Raw genomic sequence first — 22,831 nt, 5'->3', positions numbered from 1 at the left:
ATTTAGTTTTTGTGTACATTTACCTTTTATCTACCTCCTACAGATCTACATTTCATGGAGCAAAAGAAAGAAAAGAGCTGCCAGGAGGAGCCATGTCTCCCCCCTCACCCTCTGCCTGGCCTAGAAGGCCATAACATAGGGATCAAACAGAAGCGCTGGTTCTCTCTCAAAATGCAGCATTAAATATGCCTTTTCACCCTGTTGTCATCCTAATAACACAAACCAACACTCTCCCTAAAAGCTTTTTCTTTATTCTTTTGCAAAAAGCACAAAAGTATTCATCAAACACTTTGCTCTGAGCACCTCATCACTTTATGAACTACCTTTAAGCATCAGCTCTTCACATCAAAGGAAATCCAAGTTATCTATTCGCAAATGTTTTTATTCCTACCATGTCCAATTTCAGTGAAAAGAAAAGAAAAATATAGCACATTGAGGGGGCATTGAGCGGTACCATTTGCGAGCAATAGAGACCAGCAATAGCCTTCATTCCCACCACCACCCTCCCAGTCTTCTCTCATCTGCAGGTTTTCACTTGTGCACTAATAGCTGGTGCAAGGTGTGTGTAGTTATGTGACTTGTTTTTGGTACTTCCACTTTGCTTTCCACTGTAGTTAGTACTTTGCATAGTACCCCCTCAATAAAGGAGGTGCTGAGTGTCAGCTATTCCAGCAGTTAGGAAACAACCATAAAAACTCTCTTTTGTTCATCAACACACTAACTCTGCACACAAAAAGAAGCTGCTATACATATACAAAGTATTATACTGCACTTTGCCAGTTGTTTTGCAGTTTGCCATTTTTGAAGGATTCAAAAGACTGTGGACGCTAGTGATGGTAGCTATTGACTATTTAAAAATGCTGGGTGTGTGCAGGGTGTTGTGTGACCAATGCGTGGTCTGCAGTGTTTTCAGGTCACCTTTTAGTAGCAGCTCAGCTCGATTGGAACCTCGACCGAGGTGGTATCAAAGAAAGTACCAGGTACCAGGTACTATACATGATGGAAAACCAAAAAAGATGTGGAAAAGTAGCTGTAATGACTATTTGCAGGTCTAGTGGACTGATGTGTGTGGACTGTGGATTGACGACGCATGGCGAGAGCATTGGCTAAAGAATACCTACCTCCCCGCAGGAGCTGCATCGCTACTTAGATCACAAGTGGATTCTATCAACCTTCCAAAACCAAATGGCACCTGCCGCAGTGCTGCTAATTTATCAATGTGATAAAATACATGACCCCCACCCACTTTACAGTTTTGGATCCCTGGACAAGAAAGCTGGGCTGTTGTGTACGGATTTTTATAAGAAAGACAGAGAGAGACAAAGAGTGGGTCTTCTGTTTGTCAAACCTATAAACCCACTCATGCATCTACATTTGCATCTATCTTTATCAAACTAGTTAAACCTAATGTTCACTAATCACACTGTCCCTACAGTGACTGCTGAGTCATCACTGTGTGACACATGTTAGCTGTAGCAGAAGCTTTAATATGAGATATTGCCTCATTCTAAAAAGTGGATACTCTGAATGTATTATCACTTTTTGATGAGCAAAAACAAGGCTACACTGCGTCCTTGATGAATTTTTGGGCTTCAGGGTTGCTGCCTCTGTAAGTAGCTCAAGGTGCCCGGGTGAGTGGAATAGACTGTTTTCCTTGGAGGCAGTTTTCTGTCTTCATTTTAAATTAAACATTCCCTCTCCATCTCATAGATTCACTTACGTACCCCCACATGCACACAAGCGCCTATGACTGCAGACTTGTAAGGAGTTTGCTCATTCTTTGGTTTATTCATGCCCTTCTGCTCAATGTGTGGAATGGGGAATTCAAGTAACAGCATGGCAGTTTTTGTCTTATCCCTTCATTCAAGCATCAAATTCATCATGAAGCTGAATTCACGGCGCATGGTGTAGTTTGGTTTGTAAATATGGAAGATTAAACAGCCAGGGCTCTATTTAAGTGCTTTAGTGCTTTAGTGCACAGGTGTAGATAATGCACTAAATGATGAATTTCATTCAGCTGCTTCAGTTTTAGAGTCCTGGTATCACACATGCTGGATCACTGTCACACTGTCATGACTTACTGGGACACAGAGCCATCTTTAATGTTATTAGTAACAACTGCTCTTTTGCTACTATGGCAAGTCAAAACTGACAGGTATGGAAAAAGGCCTATGTGAAGGTGTAACAAGCTTGTGTCTTGAATGTCCATCTACATAAGGGAATTCCAGTGGGATGCTCCTGCTGAGTTAGCCGTGTCCATTCTGGTCTTGAACTGAGGAAGGAAAGAAACATAAATTGCCTTGATGAAGGTCTGGCAACTGAATACTCAGCTTTATCATTAAATACTTCAACTGGACTGAACTGTGCAGAGCTATTTCCTCTCCATATCAAGAAAGTTCCCACAAAGAAAATAATTTGGACATTGTGATTTACACTGCAGGATTTGTTTAACATCAAAATATGTTATTTATATGTAGTGTGAACACTAGTGAAGCTGACAAGATGGTGAAATATTGCTAATAAAACATTTAAGAAGATGGACGACCTTTAGATTCTAGCTTTGGACTGACACCCTTAATCTCTAAAGCTCATATTTGTTCCTTAAAAAAAACATCAATTCACCATTCAGCAATTTTTGGGCTGGTAGCAGATGAGACTCCAGGAAGTAATTCAGTTTTGTAATAGTTGGAATAAACTAACAAGATTATTTATTACTGAGCGTTAGAGGTGCTGGTGGGCAGACTTCATTATCTTGAGCTGGGCTAGCTATTTGTTTTAATTATTTGTGCTAAGCTAAGCCAACCAGCTGCTGGGTGTAACTTAATATTTACCATACAGTGAGAATGGTATCAATCTTTTCATAACTCTCCTTTAAATCAAAGTGAATAAGTGTATTTCCCAAAACTATTCCTTTTAGGGCCCTATATAATATCAAAGAATTGTGATTTGTGAATTGTTCGGTCTCTTCATCTTCCAAGTCATATCAGAGGTTATTTAATATAAAAATATTAAATAACCTTGATTATCAAATAGCCTCTTCAGTTTTCACTTCATTTCCTCTGTAATTGAAATCTGAAAAGCTTCTGAATCACTATCATGGCAGCCTAATGTCTGCAGCTACACCAGCCAACCATGTGTAGGCCTTTTTTCGCTGTTCCCTGTGGACACATTTTTTTGCTGTGAACCTGTCAGACGAGACACTCTGAGGAATGGAAGAATTACGAAGGAATTCCCAAACGCAGCTGTGAAGGAAGCAGATGGGAATAAGGAAGCTGAGAGGCATCATTCATCTTCATAAGACCCTCATTCCGAACGGGGTCGGAGCAAGCAGAAGAAGAGGAAACAGAGGAGAAGGAAATGAAGGATGGATGGAGTGGGGCAGAGAGATGTGGGTTATCTGTAAATGTTGCAGACTGAGATATCTGTGTTAGTCCGCTGCTGCTGATGGAAGGCTGCATTCGTTGTCAGCTTGTTGTGGATATCCATGGGGTAAGGGAGGAAAGGATGTGTGCATGTGAGGAATAGGTGGGAAGGAAGTGATGGATGACGGGGAAAATGCAAGGGAGGGTGGGATGCATAGCTGGAGACAGATAGAGAGAGAGAAGGGGGGTTCAGGAGTAAGAAAAAGAAAATGCGTGATAGAGGAAGCATGGAATTTATTTAAATTGAACATTATTGTCATTACATTTGCATACAAGGAAAAATATTGTAATTCCAAGATGATAAAATAATAAAAAGTTTTGGGTCGTTTCAGTGAATCCGTGTGGACGCAGATATTTCTGGAAACAACGCCGTGTTTACGGAGCTTTTTTTCGAAACAACATCGTATTGGGTGAGGCCGCGTATTCGTGTGGACAGGCTCTTAGATTGGAGACACAAGGTATGTGTGAAGAGAATACACAACAAGCCTCAGCTGTTTACTTCCACAAACTTACGTACATTATCTATACTTCTGCTGCCACAAGTGCAAACTGAAAGACAGCAGAAAGGCATATGGTCTAAATTCACATGAGAACAAAATCTGTTTTTCACCCAGCCTATATGCAGTACATATGGCACTGTATATTTGAGGCAGGTAAATGAATGGCTAATCATAGCTTTAAGGTGGCTGAGGGGCTACACAACATGTCTTGAACATCCTGAGCAGTTGCCAGCAGGCTAGCATATGTCTCCAACCAACATTAAATGATTTGTTTTTCAGTGTAATTCTATAAATTTTCATGTAACTGGGTATTAAGTACCATGGGCTAAAATCCTGACATACACCATACATCTGCTCTTATAGCAGCTTGTGTGGAACAAGCTTCCATATTGGTGCTTTTCAAACCCAATACTCCCATATGGGAAACCAAGGATACAGCAGCTGGCCAAAGGGTAATCCCCACCTCCCATACGAGCAGGATATTTGGCTTACAAGTCTTCAGGCAGTGCTGCTACTCTGCCTGGGAAAAGCTTTTTCCTTCCCTGTCAGTAGGCTGCTGTGAGCCCCAGTGACTGCTAAGGGGGGGTAGTCTAATCAGGAGACCATGGGTGATGGGAGACAAGAGCGTGCTCCGAATAAAACCAGGTTCAAAGCGGCTGCGTTGTTCTGTCACAGTCTGGAGAAAGATGGAAAGAGGGGAGGAAAGAAGAGGAAAACGGGGAGAAAGAGGCAGAAAGGAAAGGGAGTCAGAGAGGTTTACTGAAAAGAAATGAATTGGAAAAAATAGGAAGGGAGAGGGAAAAGGATTTATAAATAGAGAGGGAGATAGTATCCCTCAGCTCCACCACCTACACACAGTCTGTCGAGAAGAGTTTAATTAAATATCAGTGAAGGTGGACAAGTAAAGGAGGAAAAGATGAAAGCAACAAAACATTTAATAGTGGTGCAGCAGTGGGTATTCTCATCATTTGATATAACCATGATCATGTAGACCAGTAACCAAGTTTTCAAATGCTAGACGTTAAATCAGCTGTGTGGCTGGAGTGAAAACTTGCTCTTGTTAAAGCCCACCTCTGGTCTAAACACCGATCTCTGACACCAAAGTCGAAGAAAATTTTTTTTTCATGGGGCTCCTTCAGCCCATTGTGGGTCTGCACTGCCAATGTTGACTTCATGGCTCAGTGCCTTTGTGCTAAGCATTGGATCAAATCCTGCCCTGGAGGCATATACGTTTTTCATATTGTAGTGTTTGGCTCCATCTTGTGGAGGTTTAAGGAAAGATGACAGCTTTCACAGTGCCACAAGTTAATACTGGCAAAGAACAAAGTTTTACGTTATAGCAGAAATAAAGCAGTCCCACTTTGTGTCTTTAAAAGCAACATGGTTTAGTCTCAGAATTAAAGGTCTGATTTAAAACAAGTTTTCATCTTAATCTGAACAGGTATCAGCGCCTGTATTCTTAGAAACCTTATTTACAAGGCAATTGTTTTTTTATCGATTACTTTCTTCTGAAACCTCCACAAGGGGGAGAGATTGCTCCAAGGAAGTTGTTTTAAAGTCTTTGCCAGGCCCGGAAAGCTGAGACTGCGCTCTTATGTAACTTTACGATGCTCTGTGAGTTAGAACTGCACAGTTCATTAACACAGGAACCAAATGTCGATGCCAGATTTAGCACATATCCCATTACACATTATAATATTATATTAGCAATGCAGAGTGCGGCAGACGCACATAAACACAGTCTCACTCTGAGCTTTCCCACACGTTTCAGTCACTGTATCAATACTAAGGCTTGTGTTCTGTAGAATAACACGTACACACACTTTTTCTCCTGTCTGTCACCTTAAACACACACATAAATGAGGTTCCCACATGCTCAACTTTTTCCACTGTGGCTGCAGAGAAACCAGTTTAATCACCCTGTCACCACCACTTGCACTCTTTCTTCCTCCCTTTTCTCTCAGGACATGACTTTTCTCCACAAGTCTCAATTTCATGCTCCTATTTGGATAATTACATTGGAATTATGTTATGTAACATGTATTTCTTCACGTCTCTCCACATGTATTTATGTATTTTAAAAAATATGACCTTAGTATCATGTAATTTGGTTTGTGTGACCTTAAAAGTGGTATGGGCTGAAATACCAGCAGTCTGTTTTTGTGTGAAATACCATCCTGCCAGACTGCCAGAACCCCATCAGGGCAGACCAGACCAGGCAGCGGGGCACTTGCTCACTCCTCCCCTTGAAAAAACAAACTCTCTTACCATGAAACACCTGTCGCCCACCCTCTACACACTCCCCCTCTGCTTTTGTTTCTTTCTTCTTTCTCTCACAAGCCCTTACCTACTTTTATTCACTGTTCTTTCCTTTGGACGTTTCCTGTTTTCCTACATCAGCCCTTTCTCGTAAAACAATGTCTCCCTTGATGTTTTTGTGTATCGTGTACATCTCAGGAGACAGGCCTTGTGAGAGAAACAGCACAATGTTGGGCCATCTGCACCTTCTGACATCACTTTGTTTGCAAGTGTATTAGATTGCTATCATCATATGACCTCAGTCCATCCCGTTACTGTTGTTCCTTCAGGGTGGAAAATAACATTTACTCAATTACTGAACTTAAGTTAAACTTTAAGGTAGGCTACTTGTATTTTTACATGAGTATTTTTTCTCTACTCTATAAATCTCCTCCACTACATTTCAGAGGGAAATATTGGTCTTCTTGCTCGACTACATGTATTTTGCAACTGTCAGTTCCTTAAATTATGATTTTTACATACACATGTGGTCGTCTTATCTCATCCAATAGTATATAAAGTAGTTATAAACAGCTTCAACTCAATGAACTTCACATTCAAATGACAACAGGTAATCATTTAATAATACAGCAGATATAAAACATTCATTCAAACATGAACGGAGCCATTCTGCATTATGAGTGATTTTAATATGCACCTTAAAGTACATTCTGCTGCTAATCCTTTTGTATGCAGGACTTTCACATTTAATTCAGTATTTTTATAGTGCAGAATTGATGCTTTCACTTACTAGTTTGACTTGGAAACTACTCTGAACAAGAAATAAGCTTTGAAGATCTAAAGTTGATTCCACTGTAATATCTGTCAGTTAAACATAGCTAATAGCACAAAGACTTGAAACATTTCACATTGTACCTTGGTTTTGTGAATAGATTAAACAAATGAGATTAAACATGTCAACTGGTGAGTTTTAGAGGCACTTGTAGAATCATTTAGCTGAATTTGAATTTTGCAGGCTAGATTTTTTTCCCTGTTTCCAGTATTTGTGCTAAGCTATGCAGTATCAATCTTATCATCTAATTCTCAACAACTGTTGCTTAACTAAAGGATCTGAATAATTCTACCAATAGTGAAAGCCATGATTAACCGAGAACCTTATTATGGCAAAAACTATAGCACACTTCCTGATTAAATTAGGAGCGAATTCACCCCAACTGTGACTCAGACTCTGGTTTGAATCTCTTCTTGGAGAAAAGTTATTCACATCTCCCAAGATAGATTGGTCTCTGTGAAAAAAATAAAAGATAATTGTCTGATACACTGTTAAAACAGTGCAGACTGCATAGAAATAACCATAAAACTCATGCTTAAGTACAGTAAATTATTTTCCTGTCTAAAAAAGACTGGTCTACTTCATCACACAAGATTAGTTTTACATCTCTGCCAGACCTCTGATTCCCTCACGTTCAGCATCAGTAGAGAAATTGAAAACAGAAGCAGTCACAGGACTTTCAGAACCCCCTCCCAAACCATGACCACTGGAGGATTAAAATAGATGGGCCATGACTTTGTCTCCTTGGTCGCACCATTAGAGCTATGACTGACAGCTTCCTGAAGTGGTTTTATTTTTTAAATTGAGAGTCGTGACTCCAGTCCACAAACTCTAATGTGTTTTTCAGTGAAACACTAGTCAGACAGGTAGCTGCAGAACAAAGATGAGACTTTCATTTATTTAATTGAACACAGGTCAGTTAAAGGTCCAGTGGGTAGCATTTAAGAGGATCTATTAACAGAAATAAACGGGGAATAAAATAATCACAGATATTTCATTCTCATTAGTGTATTATCTCCTGAAAATCTGTCTTTGTGTTTTTGTTACCTTAGAATAAGACATTTTTTTCTTCAGAGGGAGCAGGTCCTCCTTTATGGAGGCCGCCATGTCGAACCTCCATGTTTCAACCAGAACACAAAAACCAAACACTTGCTCTAGATACTTTTGTTTTTAGATGAATTCGCTTTCTTGATGAGAGTGAGATGAGAAGTTCAATACCACTCTCATACCATATGAGGCAGGAGCCAGGAGAAGCTTAGCTTAGCTTAGCATAAGGACAGGGGAAATAGCTTGGCTAACTCTATCCAAAAGTCCTACCAGCACCTCTAGAGCTCACTGATCAACATGTTATATCTCATGTATTTAAAAACCAAAGTGTAAAACAATAAAGTTGTGGTTTTATGTGGGTTATGTGCCTGATTTGTTTGACCAGGAGTAGTGCCATAGTTAAGCTGACACACTGCTTGCTTCATATTAACTGTACAGTACAGACATGAGGGTGGGATCAATTTTCTCACGTAACTCTCAGCAAGAGAGATAATCCTCAGAGTGCTGAACTCTTCCTTTAAGAGGTGTTAGCTCAAACGTCTTTCCACCTGAGCAAAGTTTTTCTGTGTGTATGTTGGCGAGCAGAAGAAGGAATCCCACCTTAAGGAATAACATTGATTTTGGAATTACTTTGCTTTTGTGAGAGAAACATGTGTCTGTCAGGACGGAAATCAGCCCAATGAATGACAAAATTTGCAGACTTTCCAAAGGCTGGTGAAGATTTATTTAGGGGAGGAACAGGAAGGATGAACAGCTGTGCATGTTTACTGTGTCTGTAACTCATATTCATCTGTCTCTCCCTGGTTAGGAGTGTTCATGTTCATGTTGCCAAATTGCCGTGGGCCATACAGTTGTACTCTGAAGATGAAGAGCATTGCATGGCAAGGGACTGGAAACACCCAACATTTGTCACATGGCACAATCTCAAGCGGGGATGAAGAAGGGTCATCTGTAGCATATCAGTCATACAATTCTCTGAACTTCTGAAGGAAAATGTGTTAATGTTTGTATCTTTTCTTTTATTAGTTTTTAAGAAAAAATATAACAACACAAAGACATTGTTTAAATAAAGAACATTACCAAGACCAAATTATGGCAAAAGAAAATAGATCCAAATAGGAACAATGCACAATATCTATTCATTACAGAGAGGTCTTTTTCTCCTGGGTTGGGTCTGTGAGTGACGTGTAGGTTGTCACTCTTTTAAAGTCTAAAACTGAATATGGGTCATTGATCACTGAGAGTTAGTTTTAGTTCAGCACAGAGATTTCCCAGCACTAAGACGACCACAGCCCATGTGAGAAACCATGTGATTTGTTTGGCTTTTTAGGGCTAAGGCAGAACTTTGTACATACACATGGACGTTAATAGCAGGAACCTAACTTTCAAACCTCTGCCTATCATGTTTCTTTCATCAAACGAGGCCTCTGTGTTAGGGCAGGTGTGGCTTAAAACGCGTGGTTGAAAAGGAAGACAGCAGAGGAGAAGGCCCACCTTCATATGAGCCGCCCTTAAAACAATAATCCTGCTTCATCCTCGACTCGACCATTCTTTCCAAGTGATCATATCCTCATCATTCCCATGTCAGCACCATGTGGATAGAAATAATAGTCAGAGGCAGCCAGCCCACCTGAACTGAAGATGAAGCTCTCAGAGAGGAAAAAAAAACAACAATCAAAATGTACCTTTAAAAACTATTGATACACTTTTTTCTCAGGTTATGATGGGCAAAGACAAAGAGGGGTGTGTTCCCTCTCTCTGACAGCTGCTATTATCTTACTATTTGCTTTATACACTCTTTAATTTTGTGTCCTGGCACCTACATTGGTCTGGAAAAACAGAGGGAATTCCTCCCCCCTTCTTTTTTTCCCCCCAGAGGTGGAGGTCTTATTAATGCTACCATGCCGTCTGGCCCAGCTGAATATATTTACTTAGTGTTAGGAGAGTGGTGGCCACAAAAGCAGGAATGTGCCTAAGTGTGACTTGAAAGCGGCTGTTACATTTTAATTTTTAACCCATAAAATAAATACAGAGCGGCCCTGCGATTTTTATGAATGGCTACATTCATTCCAAAACACGCCCACCAATCAGCAAACTAACCCCGTGGTGAAGCCACGCCCATTTGGAATGTCGGGGCTGTTGCCAGCACGCTGATTGGTTAGAAGTGTGGAAGGGGGCGGGTCTCTGTGAGGCTCAGCAGCGGGTATATATTAGAGTTTAGACACTAGACGGTAGAAAAACAAGGACTACGGTCCGAAAAGAGACCGACACTCGGTGAGAAACTGTTTGAGACTGCTCAGCAGATTGTAGCTTGAAGATATTTTTTTTTTTTGTATCTGTATTTGTATTTTTCTTCAACCTGTCACATGCTAGTCATGGCATTTCTGATCTACCTGACTTTACTGACAACAGCCGTCATCACACAGGTAAGATGTTGGTCTCCTGACAGAAGCTCGTGTAGCTGTGTGATGCCGAAAGTCTGTTTACAGAAATTCTCTTTAAAGATTGAGACTAGATTTGTATAATCTCCGTCATGGATAATGTAATGTGATTTCCGTCTTTATAATGTAAATGTGATTAAACTTTGACCTCCAGGGTATGAACAGCATAAACATCCCCTGGTGTAAACAAAATGTATTTTTAGAAAAGCTTTCAGACATGTTTGATCTTCAAAGACTTATTCTTCATAAAGCCAACATCAGACATCACAACTTAGTGCCCGCCAGCCTAATACAAAGTTTGGGAAATGGAGTTTATGTGGGGTTAATACTGCTTATATAGTAATTAATATGGTTCTTCTGAAGTCGGTTGTCCTCTCTGGAAATAAGCATGTCTACCCTTGTCCTTTTTAAAGCCCATTGACATGTTGATTCCTACAAACTGAAACAAGTTGGCTCTAGTGCTGAGCGATGACTCAAATCATAAGCCAGCAGGGGACTGGGTACAAACTCTAAGCTGTCTAGACACTCAGGGTTGACTGGCCAGCAGTGACTTGACTTACAGTAGAGGCATACCGCAGTGCTTTGTCTGTGGAAGAATTCAAAATCAGTCACAAACCCTGGGGAGTATAAGAGATCATCAAAAACGAATGTACCAGAGCTTTTCCTCTCACTTTGATGTTGGAAGAAAAGCTGGAACCAGTGCACTGAACACCCCCTGATGTTAACTTTAACACCCTGGTTGCCATACAGCTATTTTGTATTTGAATTTTCCAATCAAGCACTCCATATGTAGCATTGTGGCTCTTTTGAAGATTTTCTGAAGCTGCACAGTAGATATCTGATGTTTGTAGACCGAGGTTGTTTTCCTTTTCTTAGTTGTAGAAAATGTTGCATGACTCAGATCATTTTGGTCTTGTCTGATGATGTGATCTTTCCCTCCAGGTGACTGCTAGCTGCCCGGCAGTGTGTGAGTGCCCAGAAGAGCCCTTGGTTTGCCCTCCAGGAGTTAGCACTGTGCCAGACGGATGTGGGTGCTGCAAGGTGTGCGCTGCGCAGCTTAACCAGGACTGCAGCCCCATGAGGCCTTGCGACCACCACAAAGGGCTGGAGTGTAATCACGGCAATGATGTGACCATGGCCTGGGGCATCTGTCGAGGTGAGAGAGAAGGCAGCAATGTATGCTTGGGGCGGGGGGGGGTTTACTTAGAAGTGTCTGAAATGGCTGTTAAATGACCTTCCTTTCCATAAAGCCAATGCCATCACAAGTGATGAGTTAACATGTAACCTTGCACATCCGGGAACAAGACAGGGAGTATTTTAATGAGTAGTACAGGTTTTATGGCAGCGACAGGGGGTTTCACAGTTAAAAATACTTTCCATCTGCACCATGCCAGTACTGCCCCACCAACTATGAATAGCTGGTTCTTCCATGCTTTGGAGACAAGGAGTCTGACACTTCCTGTCTCCTTATTTCCACTGACCTTTCTATCTTGGTGGTCCTCTGTGAGATTTTGTGAACTGTTGCAGTGTGAAGTCCAAAGCTCCATCATTGGTCCCTTAAAGCATGTCCTGTAGAAATACATAACCAATAGATTGTGCCAGGAATGCCTTTGTTGCTCCATGGTTTATGCTTAACAACAGCTATTTGTGTATATGACCAATTAAATGCAGTACATGTTGTATGCTGTATTTCAGCTGAGTAAAATGTGTCTTTGCAGCTAAATTAGAGGGACGCACATGCGAGTACAATGGCAGGATCTACCAGAATGGCGAGAGCTTCCGTGCCGGCTGTAAACACCAGTGTACCTGCATCGATGGCGCTGTTGGCTGCGCTCCTCTCTGTAGCAACAAGCTGCCACCGGCCTCTCCTTCCTGCCCCTACCCACGGCTGGTCCGGATACCCGGGCAGTGCTGCTTCAGCGTGGACTGCCATAAGGGCACCTGGCGGCTTCCACCTAAGCATCAGGTTTGTTTTTACATGTAATAACAAAAAGTTTCTCTTAGTAAGTGACTGACACAAATGGCACAAATTGTAAATATATTTTAGGAAACTGTTTAGAAGTACCAAATGGTGGAGGTGCAATTCCTCCCCTGCCACTGTGATGTTCTCTAAAACAAAGGTGATTTGGATGGAAGAGTAAATTCTACAAAACAATTTTCATTTATTTTTACATTCATTTTGTTTATTTATTTGAGAAAAATGCCAATTATAATTTCCTGATGCCCAAAATGATGTTTGTTTTTCAACATTTCATGATATCAAGTTTATTATCACATACGAGGAAGAATCGAATAATCACAGCTGAGAGGCTTTATATTTGGAATTTTTGCTTTAAAAAAATATTTATCCAATATTTGCTATATAATAATAATAATAATAATAATAATAATAATAATAATTTTCTTTTCAGCTATGCCACAGTATATTTGGGTCTTATACTAGGTAGATATGCTTCTCAGTTGCATGCAGAGGGTGGACAACATGTCAGGAGGCTCTCTTTAACTTAATTTTCTTTTGCATAATTCAGTCTTATTGTTGAGAAGCAATTCATTGAACTCTACACTCCGGACAATACAATGAGAGTAGAGGAAGTTGTGTGAAACTTTTCAGCAAGTCTTATAGATAAGACTGCACCTGCTTACACAGACAAGACACTGTTCATCAAGTGCTTTAAATCATGACAACGATTCATGCAGCTACAGAGAGGGTAAAGTGTCTCTCCTCTCACCAATCGCCCTAAAGTAACCCTTAATCAGGACGCCATTGTGTGAGTACCACTTATTGGAAAAACACACAAAAGATAGACATGACTGCAGCACGACTGAATCCCCAGCAACCGGCACTGTCTCATTTTATCTTATCTCTTATCGCAGGTGCCTCCACCACAACAACACCTGCCTAAACCTGAGCACCATCCTGTCCCGCACTGGCCTGAGAATGAGTTGGCCAACGAGCTTGCAGAAGTCAGGTCCAGCGGCTGGGAGAGTGAACATGGCTACAAACACCTGCCTGGTGAGTCATTAGGATTCAGTGGTTGTTTTTTTTCTGCTTTTCTATCCTGTTAGTCCTGTTCCCTACCGGTTTATATTGTGACACCTTGACCACTTGTTTGATGTATGATTATTCTTTTTCTCCGTCTTCCGCCCTCCTTAATGTCTCCAACGCTCCTCAGCATGGAACCATCTGAAGGAGAAGAAGTGTCCAGTCCAGACCACCGAATGGTCGCAGTGCTCCCGCAGCTGTGGGATGGGCGTTTCTTCTCGCATCACCAACAAGAACCCCCAGTGCAAGCTGGAGAGAGAGACGAGAATCTGTACCATACGTCCATGCCATGGCCTAACTGCCCCAACCAAGGTAGAGTACACTGAACCTGACTTGAACTGAAGGAGACAGAGACAGAGCATAGGTCGAAAAGCCACATAACTGCCGAGATAAATTCTTATCACAAGGCGTTTAGGTTTTACTGTGTGATAGATAAGTTACTGTGATAACACTTATCAATAAGGAATTATTCCACCTCTTATCTATCTATGTCTGAACAATACCTGCTCATTTCTTCTCTGCTTCCTTGTTTCCCTCTACTACTAAAGAGCAGACGCTGAAAACGTCAAATCTGTGCTGCAAAGAATGAAAAATTAGATGTTCTGACCCTGAGTAAATATGCTCTTAGTGCTAAAGCCATCTTTATCCCGAGCTTAAGAACAGAGATTATCTTAGCGGTACTTTCGGGAAGCACTACATCCAGTGGGAACTGGGCAGTGCTGATTTACTCAGCGGTGTTTTGGTGGCAGGCAGGCGCCTTTTTAAATATAGTCCCCCACCCCCGGCATTCCTGCCAAGCAACTGTCCATAGCTAGGCCCTGTCTGTGTACTCAGAGTCCAGGGAAGTGGTGTGTCTATATTAATCCTCCATGTTGGACACACAGTAAGAGCTCTTTTCTCTGCTCTGCTGGGTTAAAACCTCTGGTGCCAAGAACAATCATAGGTGTCAGTGTGTTTAACAAAAGGGAGACTCAAATGTTAAATAGATGGTTCATCTTATAATTAATCACTTCAAATCTAAAAATAATCCCTCTCTCAATCTATGTTTTGGCATGACAAGTTTAAGTGTGGCTCTATTAATGTGAAGCTAAAGAGTTTGAGTGTAAAGCTGCTTAAATCTGCTGTTATGTAAAAGGACAGGGCAGATAAAGGTCAATGCTTATTAGATTTTTTCTTTACTTGTTTTGGTGAATTTTGCTACTGAAGCCAATTAGGAATAACACAGACTATGTAACTCATCTCTTTACTTTTACCATCCAACCACAGAAAGGGAAGAAGTGCACCCCAGCCCAGAAAGCCCCAGAGCCCATCCGCCTGTCCTACGGAGAATGTATGAGTGTCCGCCTTTACCGGCCCAACTACTGCGGCGTGTGCACGGACAGACGGTGCTGCTCGCCACGCCGCACACGCACTGTACCCATCACCTTTGTCTGCCCAGACGGCGAGCGTTTCCAGAGGTCGGCCATGTTCATCCAGTCCTGTAAATGTAGTGATGACTGCGGCCACCTCAACGAAGTGGCCCTCCCTCCGCAGCACTGGATGTACGGAGATACACACAAGTTCATAGACTAGTACTGAGGAGGAAGTTTTATTGTTTTACTGTGATGAGGTCAAATTTCTTGATGGTGACACCTCAAGACTAGGGGCCCTTTTTTCTCATCCAGCTCCAACTGAGTGCGTGAAGACCACAGGCACCCACCTGACTGCCGAAATGCAGGCAGGAAGGGCCGCCTCGGATTTATTCACAACCATAAAGGCTTATTGTAATATTATTGTGACCAGAGTGGATTGTACACCTGCCTGCTCCTGTTCAAACAGACGTGGGACCTAAATTAGATCCCTGAAGCACCCCTGGACTTCCTCCACTCTGGACTGATTGCTGGTTCAAGTATGGAGGATTTTTCTTTTTCAGAGTAGCCTGAGAGAACAAGCAACAAAGCACTTTGTTTAGCACTGAAACTTTGTAACTATAACTGACAGCAGTGCACAAGGATCACCTCACCTTTAACAACAGTCGCACATACTGTGATGGTGGATGCCTCCATTTCCCACAGTGCACTGTGACTAATCAGTGACAAGCAAAAGAGTAAACTTTTGCAGCTTTAAGTAGAAAACTTAAGAGTATGAGGCAAAATGTGGACAAGACTTTTTTTTTTATTCAAAATATATTAAATCAACAAAGCATGTTGTGAACAGCACAGACCTTTGTTTTGGCATGCTGACATGACAGGGCATCAAAAAGTACATTTACACACACACACACACACACACACACACACACACTGAGGAAGGATACTGTCCCCTTTAAGACTGTAAAATGATAAGGAACGGTATCTGGAACCGACAAGCGTTCAGCGCGGACTGGACCAATGCCAACAGATTTCTTGATTGTGCATTAAATGCAGTTTTAGAGAAATGTCTTACACAAACCTGTATTTGAGAATTTATTTTGGATCACACTGTATTCTGTAAATAATTTCTTTATTTGGATCCAAGATTTTATTGTCACATTTATACACTTCTGTGGATTGAGACACTACAGTGTAGCTGTCACAAGATTTTGTTGGTCCATCCATGTGATAAAACTGGCTGCTGAGCTCAAGTTTCATGCAAGGTTTTATTTTAAGTCAACTTGAACAGATTTAAACTTGGCAGCCAGTTCTGTTTGGAAAAACAGTGGCTACGTCTTCAAACTACGATGATAGCACCCTCTGCTGGTTAGGAGAATTAACTGCAGTCAAAACACAACAAAGTTTGTATTTTACTGTTGTAGTGCAACTATGTTTAATGTAATCTGACAGACTTAAATGTTTTAAAACATGCTAAATTAAATCAAAAGCCATTAAATAAGGTATAAAAACTTTATTTCTTCAACCAAAACAATATATCCATGGTTATAACGAGGGAAACACTAAAACAAGCACTCTGAAAAGATGTGATAAAATAAAAAAAGGTTTTTATCATTATGAACTTGCCAACATTTATGGTGGGAAATAAAATAAGTTTTTTCCCCTTCGCCAAAATACAGCATCACCAAGGGTCACACACACAAGCTTCACTGGAAAGACTCTTCAGACTCATCTGGACTGTTCAACTGCAAAGAGAAAAAGGAAGGTTTTAAGATGCGAGAGTTTTGGATGCACAGGCAATCAAATGGGATACCACAGATCAGGGTATTTATATAGTAATCATTTGTCTGTATGGGTTTTAAGCCCACTGTGGTGCAGTTAGTCAATGTGTAGGTCGACATACACACTAATATCCTGATGTGTGATTACAATGTTGACCAGGGTTTTAAAAATCCAGTACGGGCATGTCTTTAACTTCTGGAAACTGCTGCCTGTTGAGTCACCGAGTTATCGTAACAGTTTAGGAACACACTTTGATTTGTAGCTGCTGCTAAATTCTCACTGATAAGAACACTGTTAACAGTAGAATGTTAAAATACGTGTAAACATAGATGGTTACCCAAAAAGCTGTTTGAATACCAGGATTTTAGTGTACATATACATAAACGTACTGAAAGTGGGTAATATCCAGTGCAAGACAGCTTGTGAGCAACAAGAAAAACTTACTGTAGGAGGAGATATCAATCTCCTCTGGTAGCTCTGCCACGTTGACCTCGAAGCGGTCTTGGACATCATTCAGGGTCTTAGCATCGGCCTCATCTGACACAAAGGTGACAGCCAGGCCTTTGGTCCCAAACCTGCCAGCACGGGCCACCTGAGGCACAGAAAGAAGTTAGGGCTAGAAGTGGGCTCTGCTCAAAGAACCAATTTCTATAAATAAGAAAGAGGGCTTATACTACAATCAAACAACTTTGTGAATTATTTCTGAGTCTACTGTTAACTTCTAAACATTTTTAATTTCAAATCCCCGTTTATAAACCATGGACCTCTACAGTATAGAAGGTTTCTGCACCCTTTTAACAAGATTTAGAAACAAACAGTACATTTGGTACCAGCAACAAGCCCTATATTTGTTTGTTTTGTAAATGAAAAAACAAATATCAGATATAAATAAAGTTATTATAGCTGGACTGACTCTGTGAAGGTATGTGTCAGAATCCTCTGGCATGTCGTAGTTGAAGACGATGTTGACTCGCTCAATGTCCATCCCTCGGCCAAACAGGTTGGTCGCAACCAGGATTCGCCGCTGGAAGTCTTTAAACTGCTGGTACCGGGATAACCTGGAGGGGAGGAATGAGCAACAACAGGAAAAGTAATAAGTACATTTATTCCAAAGTGAGGCAGATGTTTTCCACACCAATCCTCAGCAGTTAATTGAGACTTAATGCTTACATTTAAATGCTAACATTTAAAGTAGTGACTAGCACATCAGTGGGACTAAAGTACAGTGGTGTGCCGTTTTCCACATGTATTCATGCTCAAGATACTGACATTAGGACTGCTACTGTTGAATTCAAAGTGTGAACAAAAAGACAAGAATCAGTAATAAACCAGCAGCACCCACCGCTCTTCCTGCGCCATGCCCCTGTGGATTGCAATGGCAGGGAAATTCTGCTCCACCAGCAGCTGGGACAGAGCCACACAGCGATGTACTGACTTAACAAAGATCACCACCTAACAGGAACCAAAAGAAAAGGATTGCATATTTTTTTGCTGGGAATGACATCAATAAGATACAGACAGGCTGAAATCAACATAAAGATATCCCTCTAGAGGAGACAAATCTTTTAAATTAATTAGTATAAGAACAAGGCTGCAGATACATATTTCTTAAAATGAAGCCCCTTCACAAAGATTTTAAATAAAACAATAAATATGTACAAATCTGATTCCAATTCAGTATCTCATGAATGAGCAAGCTATACCTGGTTGAACTCAAGTACATCGAGCAGGTCAAAGAGCTTTCGGTTCTTCTCACTGTCCTTCAACTTGCAGTAATACTGCTGTAAGCCATGGAGGGTCAGCTTGGTCTCGTCATCCACAAACACTTCCATGGGCTACACAGCAAGAGAGGAGCCAAACATTAGTCTCACTCATACACACACATCTCTGCAGACCACATCAGAAAGGTCATAATGAGACACCAAAACGTGTTACATTCCCCATACATGACTCATTAACTGTGCATGGTGGCTCACTGAACCTGTTCTCCTGGACTGCAGTAGAGCCAGGAGGACTGACTGTCCTCATCAAGCCAAATCTGCCGAGGAGGATCACTTTGCCCCTCAGATATGGCCACTCATGACACGGACAGTCACAAGTGGGCAAAGCTAAGAGGGACTTTGCAGCAAGTGCTGACCTACCTGAACTAGCTGACTTGTTACACATTACAACACCGAGTATCTTAACTGCAATTACGGAAAGGACATTGAATAAAAGGTTCTCACTGGCCCCAGCACATACTGAAATGTCAGCTTATGCAAAATAGCTAGAATATATTTTTTTTTTAGGACAGCTGAGCTACTGTGGAATTATCCACACATTTTAACATATCTTTGACCAATCAGATGAATCAATGTCCCTGTTGTAGAAAGACTAAAATGTTCTATACCCATTTCTTCCCATGAAAACAGTTCTATGTGGCCTTGTCATAGCGATGAATCAATTCTCATTAGCATAAACATGACTTATATATACACACACACACACATACACGATTAAGACTATCTCAGCTGCACGTCTTTAATCTCTGCTAAAAAATAAACTAAACAAAAAAAGATGTATAACATGTTTAATATGAAACATCAGTAAATCTTGATAACTCACATCCTGCATGAACTTGCGGCAGACGGGGCGGATCTCCTTGCTTAGCGTTGCACTGAACATCATAACCTGTTTCTCATGGGGTGTCAGCCTGAAGATTTCCTGGACATCACGCCTCATGTCTGTCAGAATAAAGACAACACAATAGTACTCCCACAGTTATATTAACTGCATGTTTATTCTTTATATACAAACAAAATTTGAAACTTAACTCTAAATGTACAAAATTGCAGATAGCTCCATTCACAACAACCTATTTTCACAAACTTCCATAAGTGGGATACAGAACAATACCTGAATAAACTGGAAGTCTCCCCTGTCTTACTGACCACAGTCCTTCACCAAAGCTACTTGTTTCAGTCTACTACAAAACACTTTTGTTTCTCTTACTCACCCAGCTGCTCCAGCATCTTATCGCACTCGTCAAGCACAAAGTGTTTAATGTTCTTCAGGCTCAGGGTCTTGTTGTGGATGAGGGCCAGGGTACGTCCTGGAGTTCCCACGACGATGTGAGGGCAGTTCTTCTTCAGGACTTCCTCGTCCTTTTTGATGGTCATGCCACCGAAAAACACTGACACCTTGACAGTGGGCATGTACTTGGAGAAGCGCTCGTACTCTTTGCTGATCTGGAAGGCCAGCTCCCGTGTGTGGCACATTACAAGGACAGACACCTGGCATACAGGGAAAGAGGACAATCTTATTAAATGCTTAATCCTCATGTAGTCAGTTGTGTACCTTTGTGCTGCCGGCTAAGCCTTGATTCTTTTCTTCTTTTTTATAGGACATCCTCGACTTTTAACTATTGCTCCAGTGCGGTTTGAAAATGTTAGTTATTTCAATAATAATCATAATATCGTACAGTTCCTTCAAAATAACTAATGATATGTTAAAACAGATCTTGGGTGCATCTTGATGGCCTAGGGATTTGGGTGCCCACCATGAACAACAACGTTCCCGGTTTGCGTTAGCCGGGAATCTTTGATGCATGTCGTACCTATCTCACTGTCTCTCAACATTTCCTGTCAACTCCTATCATCTCTCTACTGTGGGGCACCAAAACAAACTTTACTGGCTGATGCTGAGGGCTGTTATTTTATTGTTTTTTGTGGTCATAGTTCTGACATGGTCCACTTGTAAATGTTGACCCTGGAGGAGTGACATTACTTCTGCAAATCATACTAAAAGGTCACTCCTTCTTGGAGGCACTTGTCCTCTGTAATTGCAGACAGACCTGTCAGGAGTGTTTTTTCATATACTGAAGTAGACATAACTTTGCAATGAATGACCTCTGTTGCTGTTGAACCAGGTAAACAGGCCATCCCTTTATATGCCATGTCTTGTCACAGAAAAAAAGTACTTTGAAGACTAGAGGTTCTTTTTGACGACATTTAAAAGTTTGTGAGATTTTATATATAAGGATGGTACCACGTCTGCCTTATTTTGAGCAAGTCTCATTGTGAGAAAAGAAAAACACGCTATAGGCATTTCTTAAAATTATTCAATGGATATGAAAGAGGCCTCAGGTCTAAAAACTTCAAACCAAATAGCCTGACAGCTATAAAAAAAAACAATGCAGAGGAGGTCAAATTTACATAACAGAATTGTTAACTTGGAAATACCACCTACTCCACGTTCAAAACGAGGTATGATTCATATTTAGGGGGAAGAATAAATAAATAAATGACCAACTCACCTGACCATCCACAGGCTCTATCTGCTGCAGGGTCGCCAGTACAAACACAGCTGTCTTTCCCATGCCAGACTTGGCCTGACAGAGGATGTCCATGCCCAGGATAGCTTGGGGAATACACTCATGTTGGACTGAAAATAAAACAAAAAAAAGGTACCCATAAGTGAGTGAAATTTTCAAAATCACCTCTTCGTGAATTCATGAAATTAGAATATGATAACAGCCTAGGAGACACTAGGAGTTTGTATGGAGGCGTAGGACAACACAAACTTGCTATTTACCTTCTGAGGGATGTTCAAAACCACAGTCAACAATGGCACGGAGCAGCTCTGGTTTGAGGAGAAAGTCTCTGAAGCCGGAGCTGTGGATGGATACATAGGACCCCTTCACCTCCTTCTTGTTTGCTGGGGTTCCACTCTCAGGGGCTCCCTGGGGCTCCTCATCTTCCTCATAGTCCAGAAGTTCATTATCAACATCAGTCTCAGCCATCTGTACGGATAGGATGTAAATCCATGTCTCAGAACTTCCCTTAAACAGTATGGACTGTGTCCTTTTTAATGTGCAAGCTCATATTTGAGATGAAGCACGGGAAGTTTTACTTTTTGCTCGTACTACACACACACACACACACACACACACACACACACAAACCTCTCTCTCTCTCTCTCTTTAATAAATTAAGCTAGGAATTAACTGTGTGTTATAAATTCGCGATTTCGAAAAACTGAAGTAATTAAAAAGAATGCTAAATGCTAATGATAATCAGCTGTGTGCGGAAACCAGCCCAGATAGCAGCGAGGTTCAAGGGTTGTTTGGCTGACGTGAACCGTGGCTGCGGCCTGCTGACATCATCAAAATGAGTTGTTTCTTGTGGGGGGGGGTCAACATTAACCTCTGTGTGCGCCGTCTTTAACGACCCACCTGATAGATTAGGTCTGTTTAGTTGTTACAATTAAGACGACTGAAAGTGATGGCCGACCGGTTTGACCCGGCAGAGACTGCGCACCCATAAACAATGGACTCCTCTTCCTCCTCTTCCTCCTCCTTCATTCAAACAGGCTAGTTATTAAGCTAGCAGCTAGCGGCTGAACGGTTCACGATTTACTTCTAACAAACATTTGGCTTCTGTTACTGGTTTCTTTAATACCATACTGTTAATTAAGTGTTATTATGTAGTGGAAAAACTAACAATAGTCACTATAACCAGAGAGATAAAGGTAACTGGCTAAACGCACCGGAGCTAATGTTAATGCGGCTAGCACGTAGAGCTACCAAAGCACATCTCAAAGCCTCAACGTAAACTCCTGCGACAGATTATGTGAAATATTTATCCTCGAATACCAATTAAATACATCGACATACGGATTAGTTTCGTTTGAACAGTACGAATGCGCCGCAGTATTACCTTTCTGTGATATTTTATGTCCCGCCGATATCAATGTGCGTGATACGAGCTTGTAAGTGCTTCTTCTTCTTCTTCTTCTTCTTCTTCTTCTTTGAGGTTTAAAGGCAGCTCGAACCTTTGGTGTCGCATTACTGCCAACTAGTGGCGATACTTAACTCCTCCAGATGGATGCTTCCTATTTAGGTTACTGAGTCCTGTTTTTAGTCTGCTCATATTACCTCATGTTTTCTGTCCCATGTCTCTCAATAAACACCAGAGTTCTTATGTTGTTGTTTTTTTTTGTAAGACTCATTTCACCTAGATGCACCACAGAGCGGCACAGGAAGTCATTCCTGCCTGTGGCCATCAAACTCTTTAACCCCCCCTCAGAGTGTTAAAACTGTGAGTCATTAAACTGATGCTGATCATTTGCAATACGTCGATACCCGGGTCAGTGTGCAATACTGTGGAATATGTTTAC

The 22,831-nt window shown here is 41.3% G+C and overlaps 2 protein-coding genes across 2 annotated transcripts; one reads left to right on the top strand and one right to left on the bottom strand.

Annotated features, from left to right (window-relative positions):
- The first annotated feature begins 10,282 nt into the window (after nt 1-10,282).
- LOC127354348 (CCN family member 1-like) lies at nt 10,283-16,152 on the top strand. The gene is made up of 6 exons (XM_051384228.1): nt 10,283-10,486; nt 11,444-11,657; nt 12,220-12,467; nt 13,376-13,514; nt 13,675-13,856; nt 14,811-16,152. The coding sequence occupies exons 1-6, from the start codon at nt 10,427-10,429 to the stop codon at nt 15,114-15,116; spliced, it is 1,149 nt and encodes a 382-aa protein (XP_051240188.1). The 5' UTR covers nt 10,283-10,426; the 3' UTR covers nt 15,117-16,152.
- Nucleotides 16,153-16,391: 239 nt separating this feature from the next.
- On the bottom strand, nt 16,392-22,523 carry LOC127354345 (ATP-dependent RNA helicase DDX39A). The gene is made up of 10 exons (XM_051384223.1): nt 22,372-22,523; nt 21,248-21,455; nt 20,970-21,097; nt 19,671-19,947; nt 19,280-19,398; nt 18,379-18,510; nt 18,018-18,127; nt 17,589-17,733; nt 17,120-17,267; nt 16,392-16,638 (listed from the first exon to the last, which is right to left on the bottom strand). Exons 2-10 carry the CDS (start codon nt 21,453-21,455, stop codon nt 16,622-16,624), a joined length of 1,284 nt encoding a protein of 427 aa, XP_051240183.1. The 5' UTR covers nt 22,372-22,523; the 3' UTR covers nt 16,392-16,621.
- Between the last annotated feature and the right edge of the window lie 308 nt (nt 22,524-22,831).

The sequence above is a fragment of the Dicentrarchus labrax genome, unplaced genomic scaffold (genome assembly GCF_905237075.1).
Source record: "Dicentrarchus labrax unplaced genomic scaffold, dlabrax2021, whole genome shotgun sequence".
NCBI classification, from domain to species: Eukaryota; Metazoa; Chordata; class Actinopteri; family Moronidae; genus Dicentrarchus; species Dicentrarchus labrax.
This window is presented reverse-complemented; position numbering and strand designations above follow the sequence as displayed.

What these genes read in the sequence shown, in the direction of transcription:
- LOC127354348 (XM_051384228.1), top strand. Translation starts at nt 10,427, where the DNA reads ATGCTAGTCATGGCATTTCTGATCTACCTGACTTTACTGACAACAGCC. An exon ending in GGCTTCCACCTAAGCATCAG is followed by an intron (nt 12,468 to 13,375) that starts GTTTGTTTTTAC and finishes CTCTTATCGCAG; the next exon opens with GTGCCTCCACCACAACAACA. An exon ending in TGGCTACAAACACCTGCCTG is followed by an intron (nt 13,515 to 13,674) that starts GTGAGTCATTAG and finishes AACGCTCCTCAG; the next exon opens with CATGGAACCATCTGAAGGAG.
- LOC127354345 (XM_051384223.1), bottom strand. Translation starts at nt 21,455, where the DNA reads ATGGCTGAGACTGATGTTGATAATGAACTTCTGGACTATGAGGAAGAT. An exon ending in TAGAGCCTGTGGATGGTCAG is followed by an intron (nt 19,948 to 20,969) that starts GTGAGTTGGTCA and finishes CCTGTATGCCAG; the next exon opens with GTGTCTGTCCTTGTAATGTG. An exon ending in GCCGCAAGTTCATGCAGGAT is followed by an intron (nt 18,511 to 19,279) that starts GTGAGTTATCAA and finishes CTTGCTGTGTAG; the next exon opens with CCCATGGAAGTGTTTGTGGA.